The sequence below is a fragment of the Zalophus californianus genome, chromosome 9, assembly GCF_009762305.2.
Source record: "Zalophus californianus isolate mZalCal1 chromosome 9, mZalCal1.pri.v2, whole genome shotgun sequence".
Lineage (NCBI taxonomy): Eukaryota > Metazoa > Chordata > Mammalia > Carnivora > Otariidae > Zalophus > Zalophus californianus.
Window position 1 is genome coordinate 65,237,544 of NC_045603.1, and position 17,662 is coordinate 65,255,205.

Sequence of the window (17,662 nt, forward strand, 5' to 3'; positions counted from 1 at the left end):
GATAATTTTCTTCAAATATTGCATTTGCCTGTTCTCTCTTCCCTCTCCGGTGGTTTCAATTACTTGTGCATTATGTTTTCACCATTACATACATGCCTTTTATGCTCTTCTCTGTGTTGTTTATCCTATTTTTCTCAGTGCTTCAGTTTGGATGTTTTCTTCTAACGCATCTTCATGAAACTTCTGTTATGCTTGATATGCTGTTACACACATCCATTAAGTTCTTAAGGTGAGATAGTTTTGTTTTTCACTTCTAAAACTCTCCTATGATTCTTTTTTATAGGTTCCAGTTTATCCTGAAAAGGTCTACCTACTTTGTCATCAAATTTCTTAAACTTCTTAATTAGTAATATGGGAATCCATATCTGACCACTTCAGTATCTGGATCTGGTTTTCCAATCATGTGGTATTGCCTTTTGGCATGCCTGATATATGTGTGTGTGTGTGTGTGTGTGTGTATAAAACTGAATTCTGATTTTGTGTAACAAATTGTAGAAATAATTTTAACGTACAGGTGTCTTCTTCCTTCAGAGAGGATATAGTGAAGAAGATGAAAGATGACCTTAATCCAATCAGATTTGTGCTGCTTTGAAACCAACAGTTAGTTAATCTTTAATGAGAGCTGGTCTATTTTCAGTTTACCCTTACTCCTAGGGTGCAACTCCTTGGAGGTCCCAACTAAAAATTTCCTAAAATGAATCTAGCAAAGAAAGGCACTATATCATATTAAAGGGGACAATCCAACAAGAAGATATAACAATTATAAATATTTATGCATCCAACATGGTAGCACCCAAATATACAAAATAATTAATAACAAACATAAAGGAAGTCATTGATAGTACAATATTAGGGGACATTAACACCCCACTTACACCAATTGGACATATCACCTAAACAGAAAATAAACAAAAAAACAATAGTTTTGAATGATATATTGGGCCAGATGGACTTAACAGATATATTCAATACATTCCATCCTAAAAACAGCAGAATATGCATTCTTTTCAACTGCACATGGGACATTTTCCAGAACAGAGCATGTATGAGGTTACAAATCAAACCTCAACAATATAGAAAGATTGAAATCGTACCATGCACCTTTTCTGACCACAATGCTATGAAACTTGAAGTCAACCCTGAGAAAACATTTGGAAAGACCACAAATACATGGACATTTAACAACATGCTACTAAAGAATGAATGGGTCAACCAAGAAATCAAAGAAGAAATTAAAAGCATACATGGAAACAAATGAAAATGAAAACCTTTGGGATGTAGCTAAAGTTGTCCTAAGAGGGAAGTATATAGCAATACAGGCCTACCTCAAGAAGCAAGAAAAACCTCAAATAACCTAACCTTACACCTAAAGGAGCTAAAAAGAGAAAGCTAGCAGAAGGAAGGCAATAATAAAGATTAGAGCAGAAATAAATGATATAGAAACTAAAAGACAAAACAAAACAAAACAAAACAACAGAACAGATCAATGAAACCAGAAGCTGGTTTCTTGAAAAAATTAATAAAATTGGTTAACCTCTAGCCAGACTTATCAAAAAGAAAAGAGAAAGGACCTAAATAAATAAAATCACAAATGAGAGAGGAGAAATAACAATGAACACCACAGAAATGCAATTATAAGAGAATATTATGCAAAATTATATGCCAACAAATTGGGCAATCTGGAAGAAATGGATAAATTCCTAGAAACATATAAAATACCCAAACTGAAACACAGAGAAATAAAAAACTTGAATGGACTGATAACCAGCAAAGAGATTGAATCAGTAATCAAAAAACTCCCAACAAACAAAAGTCCAGGACCACATGGCTTCACAGGTGAATTCTATCAAATAAAAAAATAGAAAAGGAAGGATAACTTCCAAATTCATTTTATGAGGCCAGCATTACCCTGATACAAAAACTGGACAGACTCCACTAAAAAAGAGAACTACAGGCCAATATGTCTGATGAACAGGTATGTAAAAATTCTCTATAAAATACTAGAAAACTGAATCCAACAATACATTAAAAAAAATCATTCGCCACAATCAAGTGGGATTTATTCCTGGGTTGCAAGGGTGGGTCAACACTTGCAAATCAATTTACATGACAGACCACATTAATACAAGACAGGATAAGAACTATATGATTATTTCAATAGGTGCAGAAAAAGCATTTGACAAAGTACAACATCCATTCATGATAAAAACCCTGAGCAAAGTAGGTTTAGAGGAACATACCTCAACATAATAAAGGCCATATATGAAAAACCCACAGCCAATACCATCCTTAATGGGAAAAAACTGAGAGCTTTTCCTCTGCAGTCAGGAAAAAGACAGGGATGTATACTCTCACCACTGTTATTTAACATAATACCAGAAGTCCTAGCCACAGCAATCAGGCAAGCAAGCAAGCAAGCAAGAGAGAGAGAGAGAGAGAGAGAGAGAGAGAGAAAGAAAGAAAGAAGGAAGGAAAGAAAGAAAGAAAGAGAGAGAGAAAGAAAAAGAGAAAGAAAGAAAAGAGAGAAAGAGAAAGAAGCAAGCAAGCAAGCAAGCAAACAAGCAAGAAAAAGAAAGAAAGAAAGAAAGAAAGAAAGAAAGAAAGAAAGAAAGAAAGAAAGAAAGAAAGAAAGAAAGAAAGAAAGAAAAAGAAAGAAAGAAAGAAAGAAAGAAAGAAAGAAAGAAAGAAAGAAAGAAAGAAAGAAAAGAAAGAAAAAGAAAAAGAAAGAAAGCATCCAAGCCGACAAGGAAGAAGTCAAACTTTCACTATTTGCAGATGACATGGTACTCTATATAGAAAACCTGAAAGACCACCAGAAAACTGCTAGAACTGATAAACTAATTCAGTAAAATTACAAGTTAAAAAATCAACATACAAAAATCTGTTGCATTTCTGTACACCAATAATGAAGCAGCAGAAAGAGAAATCAAGGAATCCCATTTTATAATGGTACCAAAAATCATAAGATACCTAAGAATAAACCTAACGAAAGAGGTGAAAGATCTGTACTCTGAAAACTATAAAACATTGATGAAAGAAATTGAAAATGACACAAGAAATGGAAAAACATTTCATTCTTATGGATTGGAAGAACAAATATTGTTAAAATGTCTATACTACTCAAAGCAGTCTACACATCTAATGCAATTCCTATCAAAATACCAACAGCATTTTTCACAGAACTAGAACAAAAAATCCTAAAAATTATATGGAACCATGAAAGACCCCAAATAAACAAAGCAATCTTGAAAAAGAAAAGGAAAGCTGGAGGCATCACAATTCTGGACTTAAAATTATATTACAAAACTGAAGTGATCAAAACAGTATGGTACTAGCACAAAAATAGACACATAGATCAATAGAACAGAATACAAAACCCAGAAATGAACCCATAACTATATGGTCAATTAATATTAGACAAAGCAGGAAAGAATATCTAATGGGAAAAAGTCTCTTCAACAAATGGTGTTGGGAAAACCGGACAACTATATGCAAAATAATGAAACTGTATCACTTTCTTAAACGATACACAAAAATAAATTCAAAATGGATTAAACACCTAAATGTGAGACCTAAAACCATAAAAATCCTAGAGGAGAACACAGGCAGTAACCTCTTTGACAGCGGCAATAGCAACTTCTTTCTACATATGTCTCCTGAGGCAAAGAAAATGAGTAAAAATAAACTATTGTGATGCCTCCAGCTTTGCTTTTCTTTTTCAAGTTTGCTTTGGCTATTCGGTCTCTTTTGTGGTTCCATACAAATTTTAGGATTGTTTGTTTTAGCTCTGTGAAAAATGCTGTTGGTATTTTGATAAAGGTTGCATTAAATGTGTAGCTTGCTTTGAACAGTATAGTTGTGATGAGTACCAGGTGTTGTATGGAAGTGTTGAATCACTATATTGTATACTTGAAACTGATATTATGTTGACTAACTGGAATTTAAATACAAACCTAAAAAAAAGAAAGTGTAACTTAGCTATTCTTATAAAAAGATATGAAACATAACTCCTCAAGATTTTACAGTTGTTTCTCAAACAGTTGCATAGATTTCATGTACTTCTTCTTAAACATCCTATAAATCATATTAAATACAACCACAAAATCCAAAAAATAAAAAATAAAAATAAAGGCTGCTCCATAAGGCTAGGTCCTGAAGTAAAGACTATGTAGTAACAAAGCCATGGCTATCTTAATAGACATGTAGCATCAGAAGTGAATTATTGTTGTTAGCCACTGAAATTTTGGGTCACTTGTTATCACAGGATAACTTGGTCTAGGCTGATACATTCAGCTTCCCCTTCTGTAGGTCCATTAGCCTCTCCAACTCTGAGCGGCCTCCACTCCTCCTCCATCCAATATAGATCTTACTGTTAACAGGTAATTTTTGTGAGGTCATTTCCATTTGTGGGGCTCATAAAGTATCCCTAAGCCTCTTTTCCTAATCCAAAACATCCTGGGCATCCAGTCTTCTGGGGGTCAAAGCAAAGCCTTCACTGAGTCCACCAATGCTCACCAATCAACCACAGTCTTTATGTCTCTCATGGGCTTCTGAATATAGCAGGTAAATTGTCCCTGGGGGCAATAGAGGTAACAGAAAAAGAGAGATGATGGTGTACTGAGAAGTGAATGAGGAGGAGACTACAGTATAGAGTATACTCCTACCCCCCTCAAAAAGAAAAAATTGGCTATAAAGAGAAAGAAAGACAAGGAAGTTCTTGGGAACTCCACCAGCCTGGAGTCTGATATGCTTGCTTGTATACTCCAGATAGTTGGCTTCTCTCATTCCCTGTTACAGAGGAGTAAATTCTAATTTGTGGAGGTAAGCCAAAGTTTTCATTTTACCTTTACTTGTGTCTGTACTCACCACCTGTTTCCTTAGCAGAGTAAGTCCTTTCCTGCTACAGCACTGGCTCTAGGGAAGCTGACTCCCTCTGGAGGAGGAAGGGATACTAATTCTGTCCACTCTATTTTGAAGTGGGAAAAACTTGAGCAATAACAGTGCTGAAGCCCAATAGAGAGCAATACAACAAAATTAGAGAAAGGAACATTTTCTCAGTTAAGTAGGAGGCAAGAGCCTGAGCTGAAAGCTGGAGAAGCAAGGGTTGAGAAAGGAGTAAGTGTCTTCATAGAAGTAATGAACTTTTAAATTGTGTAGACCTGTTTGTGTGTGTGTGTACATATTCACATTCAAAATCCAAGAGCTATTAGAGACAAGACAAATCCTTTACAGAACCTCCTGATCCCCTGATTTTTAGTTAGTAAAGCAATTTGTGGCTAGGAGCTTTCTGCACTTCTGTACTCTCAGACAGACCCCTTTTGGCAATAGCTATATTAGTAGCCACTTTGTCCTAGGACCAGTGGCCCCTTTGGCTGTGGTTAATGCTGCATTTCCCGTGGGCAGTGAACAATTCTTGACTCTCCAGAGACTCTTTTCACCACCTCCTCAGGGCCCGCCTGGCACAAGATCTCAGAGATTTAATGAAAGAAGAAATACAAGTCACACAAACTGGCCAGGAGCTCTCATCAGTACTCAAGGAAAAAAGAAGAGAAAAATCCAAGTCTTAAGAGAACCACCTCCAGAAAGACCCACACCAGAATACTTTGGCTTTTAACCACTGCCTGTCTATATCTATCTCTGTTCATATTATTGGCTGGAAAACAAAGTCCACTTTTCATGGGACCTGGTTTGAGGCCTCTCATCTCAAGCTGTTGGAACTACATCTCCTTCGAGTAACAGTGTCCTGTGGCAGGCAGCCTGGCTGGAAAACCAGATGTTACATCAGACCAAGAGCAGTCCTGCTCAGTAAGGTTGGTAAAAGCCTTAGAGGCACATTGATATATGTAACTGGGAAAGATCTAGTAGAGGGACCTCTGGCCCAAGCCCCTGTAGTTAACACAGGACCTAGATTAGGGTAGTATCTTTCTCAAAGTCAGACATAGTTACTTCTCATCAGATAATAGCTGAGCTGGAAGATGAAGTCTTCTTTGTCCATGTAGGGTCGTCCTGTTCTGTTTCTTTATGTATCAGGTTCTGGACGCACACACAAAGTTAGGCTGTTATTTTAAATAGGAATGCATTACTGGCTACAAAGCCAGATGAAGAGCACAAAGGAGATTTCTCTGGGGGATTGAAAATGAAAAGGATGAAGAATAGAGAGAGAGACATTCTTAGTGCCTCTGGCAATGGAATCCCGAGTTCTCTGTGTTTTAAAAAGTTTTTAGTAATGGAACCCTTTGCTTCAGTGAAATCCTACTACCAAATCAAGTATGATAAATAAAAGAAAGAAGAGGCCCGTAGCCTCCCCACCCCTCCTGCAACGCTCAACACTGGGATCCTCCTGACTTACCTGCCTGCCATGGCCAACAAGGAAACAGCCTTTGATGATGCAGTAGAAGAACATGTGATCAATGAAGAGTAAAAAATAGGGAAAAAGAATACCCTTTTTCTCTATGATTTGGTGATGACACATGCTCTGGAGTGGCCTAGCCTAACTGCGCAGTGACTTCCAGATATAACCAGACCAGAAGGGAAAGACTTCAGCATTCATCAACTTGTCCTGGGAACACACACGTCAGATGAACAAAACCATGTTGTGATAGCCATGTGCAGGTCCCTAACAATGATGCTCGGTTTGATCCTTCACACTATGACAGTGAGAAAGGAGAATTTGGAGGTTTTGGCTCAGTTAGTGGAAAAAATGAAATAGAAATCAAGATCAACCATGAAGGAGAAGTAAACCGGGCGCATTATATGCCCCAGAACCCTTGCATCATTGCAACAAAGACTCCATCCAGTGATGTTCTTGTTTTTGACCATACAAAACATCCTTCCAAACCAGACCCTTCTGGAGAGTGCAACCCAGACTTGCGTCTGTGTGAACATCAGAAGGAAGGCTATGGACTTTCTTGGAACTCAAATCTCAGTGGGCACTTACTTAGTGCTTCAGACAACCAAACCATCTGCCTCTGGGACATCAGTGCTGTTCCAAAGGAAGGAAAAGTGGTGGATGCGAAGACCATCTTTACAGGACATACAGCGGTAGTAGATGTTTCCTGGCATCTACTCCATGAGTCTCTGTTTGGGCCAGTTGCTGATGACCAGAAACTTATGATCTGAGATACTCACTCATTCAAACAATACTTCCAAACCAAGCCACTCAGTTGATGCTCACACTGCTGAAGTGAACTGCCTATCTTTCAATCCTTATAGTGAGTTCATTCTGGCCACAGGATCAGCCCACAAGACTGTTGCCTTGTGGGATCTGAGAAATCCGAAACTTAAGTTGCATTCCTTTGAATCACATAAGGATGAAATATTCCAGGTTCAGTGGTTGCCTCACAATGAGACTATTTTGGCTTCCAGTGGTACTGATCGCAGACTGAATGTCTGGGATTTAAGTAAAATTGGAGAGGAACAATCCCCGGAAGATGCAGAAGATGGGCTACCAGAATTGTTGTTTTTTCATGGTGGGTCACACTGCCAAGATATCTGATTTCTCCTGGAATCCCAATGAACCTTGGGTGATTTGTTTTGTATCAGAAGACAATATCATGGAAGTGTGGCAAATGGCAGAGAACATTTATAATGATGAAGATCCTGAAGGAAGCGTGGATCCAGAAGGACAAGGGTCCTAGATATGTCTGTACTTCTTGTGATTTTTAGACTCCCCTTTTTTTCCTTCTCAACTCTGAGATAGATTTAACACTGGTTTTGAGACACAGACTTTGTTTGGCTATCCCTCTATGATAGGTAGCATCAACAATGTTATTAGCCCAAACAGAGGGTGTTTTCTAAATATTAACTGGGGGACTTGATTCAGTAAAGCCACAGACTTATATTTAAATTTTCTTTAGGAATTTTCTAGTAACAAAGGTCTAAATAGCCACAGAAAGGGGAATATTATGTGTGGTTATTTTTCTTCTTAGGCTATATCCCCGAGTTTTTCAGACTCCTTTAAGTAAAGGCTAAAGTAAGGAAGGAGTAAAGCCAAGTGAGGTAGGTGTCTGAGCCATGAAGTATAAATACCACAAGATGTCATTTTTATTCAGGAAATGGGAGATTCAAGTCATATAAATTCCTATTCTAAATTTTTCACACCTGACTTTCCAGGATGCACATTTTCCTATGTAGACCAGTCTCCTCTCAGTTTCTTCAGTTAAGTCAAAACTATGTGTTCCTCTTTCCCCATATATTTTTGCTTGTTAGTGTATTTCTTGAGCTGTTTTCATATTTCTTTCCTTTCTGTGAAATGTTTTTTTAAAAAACTTGGGACCACCAAGTTGTAAAGATGTATGTTTTTACCTGACAGTTATACCACCACAGGTAGATTGTCCAGTTGAGTTGAGAAGAGTAAATTGATAGCTTGTATTTGTTTTTAAAATTAAATTAATCCTGGACAAGAGTTGTTTTTTTTAGGAGTTAGTCTTTGACCGCAGTTTGGTACCATCTCTATTTTGGGTGACCTGTTTCACCAGCAGGCCTGTTACTCTCCATGACTAATTGTGTAAGTGCTTATAATGGAATAAATTGCTTTTCTATGTAAAAAATAAATAAACAAATGAAAGAAGAGATGAGGCAATTGAGATGGATGTGAGGGCCCAAAGATGCCTCTAATTCCTCACCCCCTCAACACTTAGAGTGGCCCCTAAGGCACTACAACAGAATATATAGGATTTCATTCAACACACTTAGAAAACACAGCCCTGGTAGTGTTCTGGGATCCTAGGTATGAGGGATTTCAAGGGGGCATCAGTTTCAGTCCCATGTACCCAAGCAGAACCAAACTACTGGGATGCCCAGCAGTGATGGGGAAGAGACCACAAAACCATTTCTCTTTAGGAGTTCAGCTTCCTGTGCCCTGGGGCTTTTCTCTCACTTCAGTCCAGTTTTCTTTTTGCCATCCTCTCTGGAGAAAACAAAGCTAGCCTGAGAGTTTCCTGAAAGTCTCCAAGTCATTTCTTTACAAAAAAAGAGAAGTATTCAATGGAAAAATAATTTTACAATATTAGAGAAACTATTTAAAAGAAAAAAGGCCCATAAGCCTACTACCCAATAGAGACATCTTTTCTATTTTTCAGTATTCTATATCAATCTTTGTTCATACATACAAAAATTGATTTTTGCACAGCATGTTATGAGCTATATGGTTTACAAAAGTTTATGTTTCATTTGCTCAATTTCATAGATGAATACAGTAAGGCTTAAAGAAACTGAGTAATGTTTAACCAGATGATACTATTAGAATGTTAGAGCTAAGATTCAAACTAAGGTTACTACTCTAAGACTGGTTCTTTTTCCACTTCAATAGCAGCTGACACACAACTGTAGAGGCCACTGTCTAAGTATCAGAGCCAAGGAATATTGAAATATATTTTAGGTGAACTCCCTACTAGCAAAGTTGTTTATGACCCCAAAACCACACAAAACTCAGCTTGTAACAATCAATTCAAAACCAAGTGTTGTGCACTGGGAGCATACCAGACTAGTTGGAACATCTGGTCTAGTACCTACCTCAACATGATTTTGCTATGAGACCTTAGGCAATGCATTCTCATCATGTGTAAAATAAAGACTTTAAAGTCCACTATGACACCACCCTCACTGTGAGTCTATGACCTTACTATTCTGAGAAGGAATCACTTTTCCATGGGCCTCCTAGCCTTTAACCATAAAAGGTTTTCCAGGTTTAACCACTAGGGCTCTTCTCCCTTCTTTTGACTCCAGGACATACCTGACTTGCATGTGCATGGTCTTTTTATTAAAAGAGTGATGAAGTAGGGTGAAAGTATAGGGATCATGACAAGATAGTGCTACTAGTTAGAAAAGAAGGGCAAGTGAAGAGATTGTATCTGAGAAGACACTTCCTTATCCTGAGTTTCCTGTTTTGGTCTATAGGTAAGGAGGTATATTGTCTGTGAGTAGGAAACTCCTGTTCACTGAGAAAGACTCAGATTGATGTCTTACCAAGTGGAAAAGTCATTCATTTCTTTTGAGGGACTGAATCTCTAAGCAACCATGAAAAATATCAGTATAATTACTGAGTTTGTCCTTCTGGGATTGTCTAGTGACCCCCAGATCCAGACCGTGCTCTTTGTGCTGTTCCTGGGGATTTACCTTCTGACTTTGATGGGTAATCTGGTGATGATCCTGGTGATCAGGGTTGATTCTCACCTCCACACCCCCATGTACTTCTTCCTTGGACACCTATCCTTCCTGGATCTCAGTTTCTCCTCAGTCACTGTGCCCAAAATGCTACAGAACTTCCTATCTCAGAAGAAAAGCATCTCGGTGTGGGGATGCATCACTCAGAGTTTCTTTTTCACTCTCTCTGGGGGAACAGAAGCTTGTCTGCTCTCTGCCATGGCCTATGACCGCTATGCTGCCATCTGCCACCCTCTCGTCTACACCATGGTCATAAACAGACCTCTCTGTATTGTGATTGTGAGCATAGCTTGGACAATGGGATTTCTGATTTCCTTGATGAATAGTCTCTTCATCCACAAGTTACATTTCTGTGAGTCCAACATCATCCCCCATTTCAGCTGTGAGCTACCTCCACTCTTTCCTCTGTCATGTACTGATCCCATTGTCAACGAGATTCTTCTAGCAGTGTCATGTGCATTTCTAGGGCTGCTGACACTTCCTCTGATCCTCTTCTCTTACTCCAGAATCATTTCTGCCATTCTGAGCATCCGCTCCTCTAAAGGCCAAGCCAAAGCCTTCTCTACCTGCTCCTCCCATCTCATTGTGGTGCTCTTGTTCTATGGGACAGCTCTATTCAGGTACATCAGCCCCGCCTCAGGCTCAGTTTTGGAGCGAGTGATCTCCATTCAGTACAGTGTGATTACATCCTTGCTGAACCCCCTCATCTACAGCCTCAAGAACCAGGAGGTGAAGGCAGCTCTGCAGAGGATGCTGAAACAACAAAAGTGTGCCTTAGGGTAGAAAAAAACCTGTGTGATTCTGCTCAGGAAATAGAACAAAATTATTTCTAAAGAAGAAAGATTTTTATAGGCCTAGAGCACTTGGGGAAATTTCATTTCAATTAAATTCAAGTATTTGTCTGGACTTCAAAGCGAATATAACAAAAATGGGCGCTGGGGGGAAAGAGTTTGATGTATAGGCTTCTATCTAGCAGCGCTTTGCAAAATAATCTCGGGATCTTGGCTTCATCTGAGAAGATGGCAGGTGAAGTGTATTTGGAGCACAGCACGGTGTCTGGCCAAATTGATTATTTCTGGATGTGTCTTTGAGGGTATTTCCAAAAAAACTTGAATCAATGATGTGAGTAAAGAAGATTGCCCTCACCAATGCGGGTGGGTATTGTCCAATCTGTTGAGGCCCCAAATACAACAAAACTGGATTGGCAGGGTGAATTTGCATTCTCTGCTTGAAACAGAACATTTATTCTCCTGCCCTCAGATATTGGTGCTCCTGTTCTTGGGCCTTCAGACTCAGATTGGAACTTACACCACTGACTCCCCTGGTTCTTAGCCTTTTGGGTTTGGACTGGAATTATACCACTGGCTTTCCTTGGCCACCAGCTTGCAGACAGCAGATCATGGGATTTCTCAGCCTCCATAACCATGCCAGACAATCTTTCATAATAAATCTCTTTTCTATTCTAGTCTAGTCTAGTCTAGTCTAGTCTATTCATTCTGTTTTCTGGAAAAGAGCAACCAATACAGCAAGGAAAAGTGAAAAAGAAAAATTAATAGATTGTCAGATTGAAGATCAGTATATTGTGCCTATTTTATTTGCCCTAAACTCTCCTACCTGGGGGCTTACATCTAAAAATATAGTTTGTGCATGTGCTCCTGTGAATCACTATTTTTGTATCCTTTGGATAAATACCTACTAGTGCAATTGCTTATAGCAGCACTATCCACAATAGCCAAAACATGGAAAGAGCCCAAATGTCCATCAGCTACTGAATGGATAAAGAGTATGTGGTATGTATATGGACTGGAATATTACTCAGCCATCAAAAAGAATGAAATCTTGCTATTTGCAATGATGTGTCTGGAATTAGAGTGTATATGCTAAGCAAAATAAGCCAGTCAGAGGAAGACAAATACCATATGATTTCACTCTTATGTGGAATTTAAGAAACAAACCAGATGAACATAGGCGAAGGGAAGGAAGAATAAGATAAAGACAGAAAGGAAGGCAAACCATAAGAGACTCTTAAATATAGGGAAGAAACTGAAGGTTGCTGCAGGGGAGGTGCATGGGGGGATGGGGTGACTGGGTGATGGGCATTAAGGAGGGCACTTGATGTAATGAGCACTGGGTGTTTTATGCAAATGATGAATCACTAAATTCTACCACTAAAACTAATACTACACTATATATGAACTAACTTGAACTTAAATAAAATTTTGAAAAATAAAAATATAAAAATATAGTCTGTGAATTTGATCCAAATACATATTGTATACCAGTACATGGAGAGGGGGATAGATATAAATCATTCTAGAAGCAAAATTAAAAGATCAACAAGGTACCTGTTGGGTCTACTTAATAAACATAAATATATAACAGCAGCTTCCTGAGAAATGTTAAAGACAACCTAAATAAATGGAGACTAATATACTATGCTTATGAATTGGTAGACTGGGTATTTTAAAGATGTCAATTGTTCCAAGTTGATTTATATATTCAGAATAATGTCAGTCAAAAATCTGGAATAGTATTCCAGACAAGGTACCCTTTTTATAAATTTAAAAAGTCCATTCTAAAATTTATCAAGAAGTAAAATGGTCCAAAAAATGCCAAGCTACTCTTGAAGTTAAGAAGAACAAAGTAGATGAGCTTGTTCTACTAGATATCAAGATTTATTATAAAACTAATCAAGATTTTCTATTACTAACACAGAGACAGACAAATACAGCAATGGAAAAGGAAAGAGAACTCAGAAATGGGCCCCAAATACTGAGATGGCAAGACATATAAATTTGTTCAGGGTGGACTTTTCAATCAATACAGATGGATGATTAGCTATCCAGGTAGAAAATTATTGAAATTTTATCCTCACCCACCATAGGCAAAAGTCAACTCCCATTAGACTAAAGTACTAAATATGAAAGGGGAAATTATAAATCTTTCAGAAAATCATATAGGACAGGTGCGCCTGGGTGGCTCAGTCGTTAAGTGTCTGCCTTCGGCTCAGGTCATGATCCCAGGGTCCTGGGATTGAGCCCCGCATCGGACTCCCTGCTCCACAGGAAGCCTGCTTCTCCCTCTCCCACTCCCCCTGCTTTTGTTCCCTCTCTCACTGTGTCTCTCTCTGTCAAATAAATAAATAAAATCTTAAAAATAAATTAAAAAATAAAATCATATAGGACAATGTGTTGATGGTAAAGAAGGATTTTTAAAAACAAGATATGAAAAGCACTCACTACAAAAAAATGATAAATACAATTATATGTATATATGTAATTTATATATGTGCAATTGTATTAAAATTATGAACCTTATCGAAAATCTCATGAGAATGAAAAGACAAGCCACAAAATAGGAAAAACATTTGCCACACACATGAACAGCAAAATCCTAGTATCCTACATTATAAAAAGAAAAAAATTATTCTGACAGGAAAATGAGCAAAAGAATAGAACAAGAACTTGACAGAAGAGGAAATCCAAATCTCTAAGTTCCTCAGCCTTAATAGTAATCATACAAATTAAAACCACAATGAAAAGTACCATTAAACGGGTATCAGAATGGCAAAAATTAAGAAACCCAATAAAATGAAGCACTGGCAATAATGTAGAACAATGAGGACTCTCATTTTGGGAAAAATTTTAGCTACCCATTATGTGGTAAAGTTACTTCAGCCCAGAATTCCATACTAGGTATTTATCCTAGAAAAACTCATACTCACTGCACCAAAATAAATGTACAAAATGTTCATGGTAGCACTGTTCGTAATAACCCAAATCGGGAAATAACTCAAATGGCCATGTACAATAGAAATAGAAAGATAAAATTTTATATATACATACTGTGAAGTGAATATAATCACTGAAAATGAACTAACTATAGTCATGGAATAGCATGAATGAATTTCAAATATAATATTGAACAAAATGATATGTAAAAAATTACTCTGTTCATATAAAAGTCAACTAAAGGCAAACAGATACATAAATAAATGGTAAAACCAGGGGGGAGTTAAGATGGTGGAGTAATAGTGGGACCCTATACTTGCCTCATCCCTTAAACATAGCTAGATAAATATCAAATCATTCTGAACACCTAAGAAATTGATCTGAGGACTGAGAGAACAAACTGCACATCTAGAGGGTGAAAAATAGCCACATTGTGGAAGATAGGAGCTGTGGAGAGTTGATTTGGGAGAGAAAAGAATTGTGGGTACTGCAGAGGGGGGGACCCCTGATCACAGGAGGAGAGAGAAAGAGAGAGAGAGAGAATAAAGAAAGATAGCTGCATGCAGGAAATTGCACAAGAAAAACTCTTCCCTAAAACCATTGACTGGGAAAAGGAGGTGAGCTGTTTATCATAAGTTTTAACAAGCAGCAGAGCTCAAAGTCTGAGGTTTTAGAAATTCATGCCATCACCGGGGTTATGCTGGAGGGCTTAGGGGTGCTCCTGTGGGGAAGGAGGGCAGAGGCCTGGGAGCAGACTGCATGATCTGAGGATCTCCTGGGTTGCAGCGAGAGAAACAGTTCCCTTTTTTGGAGTGCATTTGGGAGAGGTGGCACTGCCTCTCAGGGGACAAAAGAGACAGTAGACACTATTGAGCAGACCTGTTAATTAGCATAGTGGCAGAGACACCTGCTGAAGGCAGCTAACCTAGAAGCCAGCTTTTGGCTGTGCTTTACCATAAACTCCCAGACCCTGTGCAGTCCTGTGACTGCTTTTCTGGGACAAACTAGCACCAGCCACAGTGCAGCGAGACCCTCCCCCAGAGGATCAGCATGGGTCCAGCCAAGTTGGTCCCTAAAACTTGGAGTTTTGAAACCCAGCCATGCATCTAGATAAAACACAGGAGTACTGTGCTGCTAGGAAGGCAGACAGCTCGGACACAGACAGGGTGAAAGCAGGGTTCTGATGGAAGCCTGGAACATAAGAGGGGAGATTGTTTGCTCTTCTGTGAGGGCTTCCTGAACGGTGGTGGCTTGAACTCCCCTCTCCAGGGTTGAGAGAGTGGGGTGATACCATTTCCCCACTCCGCCATCAGCAGAAACAGACTTCAGTGAGCAACACAGCACCCCCCCAGTGGAGACTGGAGCCACTTACACCAAGCCCCACCCCACTGTAACCTGCAGTTGCATCTTTACTAGGGCAAGTTGGCCTGAGGACCAGCTCAGCAGGTCCTTCCCTCAGAAGACCAGTACAAACCCTCTGCGTGCACGAAGTCTACTGATCATAGAGTGCTGCAAAGCTTCAGCTCTAGTGGAAATAGGATCAGGCTTATTTTAAGAAGCAATCTAAAGCACATCTAATTAAAATGCCACACTGGACAAGGTCCAAACACTCCCCACTGCAGGCAAGGAAAAACTCTGCAAAGGACGGACCTGAGGGAAAAAGCAGCCAAAACACAACAGCAGAGTGCACACTCAAACACTTCCTGAAGTGCCAGGCCCTGGACAGTATAGGACCTTTTCTTAATATAGCCATTAATCAGGAGCAGGAAATATAACAGGCTTTCCACACACACACACACACACACACACACACACACACACACACACACACACACACAAAACAGTGACCTAGACAAAATGCCAAGATGGAGGAATTCACCCCAAAAGAAAGAACATGAAGAGGTCATGGCCAGAGGTCTTTTTTTTTTAATTGTTATGTTAATCACCATATATTACATCATTAGTTTTTGGTGCAGTGTTCCATGATTCATTGTTTGTTCATAACACCCAGTGCTCCATGCAGAACCGTGCCCTCCTCAATACCCATCACCAGGCTAACCCATCCCCCTACCCCCCTCCCCTCTAGAACCCTCAGTTTGTTTTTCAGAGTCCATCATCTCTCATGGTTCGTCTCCCCCTCTGACATACTCCCCTTTTCTTCCTCTCCTGTTATCTTCTTCTTTTTCTTTTTTCTTAAAATATGTTGCATTATTTGTTTCAGAAGTACAGATCTGTGATTCAACAGTCTTGCACAATTCACAGCGCTCACCGTAGCACATACCCTCCCCAATATCTATCACCCAGCCACCCCATCCCTCCCACCCCCCACCACTCCAGCAACACTCAGTTTGTTTCCTGAGATTAAGAATTCCTCATATCAGTGAGGTCATGTGATACATGTCTTTCTCTGATTGACTTATTTCACTCAGCATAACACCCTCCAGTTCCATCCACGTCGTTGCAAATGGCAAGATCTCATTCCTTTTGATGGCTGCATAATATTCCATTGTGTATATATACCACCTCTTCTTTAGCCATTCATCTGTCGATGGGCATCTTGGCTCTTTCCACAGTTTGGCTATGGTGGACATTGCTGCTATAAACATTGGGGTACACGTACCCCTTCGGGTCCCTACATTTGTATCTTTGTGGTAAATACCCAGTAGTGCAATTGCTGGATCGAACGGTAGCTCTAATTTCAACTGTTTGAGGAACCTCCATACTGTTTTCCAGAGGGGTTGCACAAGCTTGCATTCCCACCAACAGTGTAGGAGGGTTCCCCTTTCTCCACATCCCCGCCAACATCTGTCGTTCCCTGACTTGTTAATTTTAGCCATTCTGACGGGTGTGAGGTGGTATCTCATTGAGGTTTTGATTTGGATTTCCCTGATGCCGAGCGATGTTGAGCACTTTTTCATGTGCCTGTTGGCCATTTGGATGTCTTCTTTGGAGAAATGTCTGTTCATGTCTTCTGCCCATTTCTTGATTGGATTATTTGTTCTTTGGGTGTTGAGTTTGATAAGTTCTTTATAGATTTTGGATACTAGCCCTTTATCTGATATGTCGTTTGCAAATATTTTCTCCCATTCTGTCGGTTGTCTTTTGGTTTTGTGGACTGTTTCTTTTGCTGTGCAGAAGCTTTTTATCTTGATGAAATCCCAATAGTTCATTTTTGCCCTGGCTTCCCGTGCCTTTGGCGATGTTTCTAGGAAGAAGTTGCTGCGGCTAAGGTCGAAAAGGTTGCTACCTGTGTTCTCCTTTAGGATTTGGATGGACTCCTGTCTCACGTTTAGGTCTTTCAACCATTTGGAGTCTATTTTTGTGTGTGGTGTAAGGAAATGGTCCAGTTTCATTCTTCTGCATGTGGCTGTCCAATTTTCCCAACACCATTTGTTGAAGAGACTGTCTTTTTGCCATTGGACATTCTTTCCTGCTTTGTCAAAAATAAGTTGACCATAGAGTTGAGGGTCCATTTCTGGGCTCTCAATTCTGTTCCATTGATCTATGTGTCTGTTTTTGTGCCAGTACCATACTGTCTTGATGATGACAGCTTTGTAATAGAGCTGGAAGTCCGGAATTGTGATGCCGCCAGCTTTGCTTTTCTTTTTCAGTATTCCTCTGGCTATTCTGGGTCTCTTCTGGTTCCATACAAATTTTAGGATTCTTTGTTCCATTTCTTTGAAAAAAGTGGATGGTATTTTGATGGGGATTGCATTGAATGTGTAGATTGCTCTAGGGAGCATTGACATCTTCACAATGTTGATTCT

At 39.3% G+C, this 17,662-nt stretch overlaps 1 protein-coding gene and 1 pseudogene across 1 annotated transcript; both read left to right on the top strand.

Moving 5' to 3' along the window:
• The first annotated feature begins 6,358 nt into the window (after positions 1-6,358).
• Positions 6,359-7,637, top strand: LOC113922842 (annotated as a pseudogene).
• A 2,380-nt stretch (positions 7,638-10,017) lies between these two features.
• On the top strand, positions 10,018-10,947 carry LOC113922323 (olfactory receptor 8S1-like). The gene has a single exon (XM_027594260.1). It carries the CDS (start codon positions 10,018-10,020, stop codon positions 10,945-10,947), a length of 930 nt encoding a protein of 309 aa, XP_027450061.1.
• Positions 10,948-17,662: the final 6,715 nt, after the last annotated feature.

Coding starts and splice junctions, on each gene's coding strand:
- LOC113922323 (XM_027594260.1), top strand. CDS start 10,018: ATGAAAAATATCAGTATAATTACTGAGTTTGTCCTTCTGGGATTGTCT.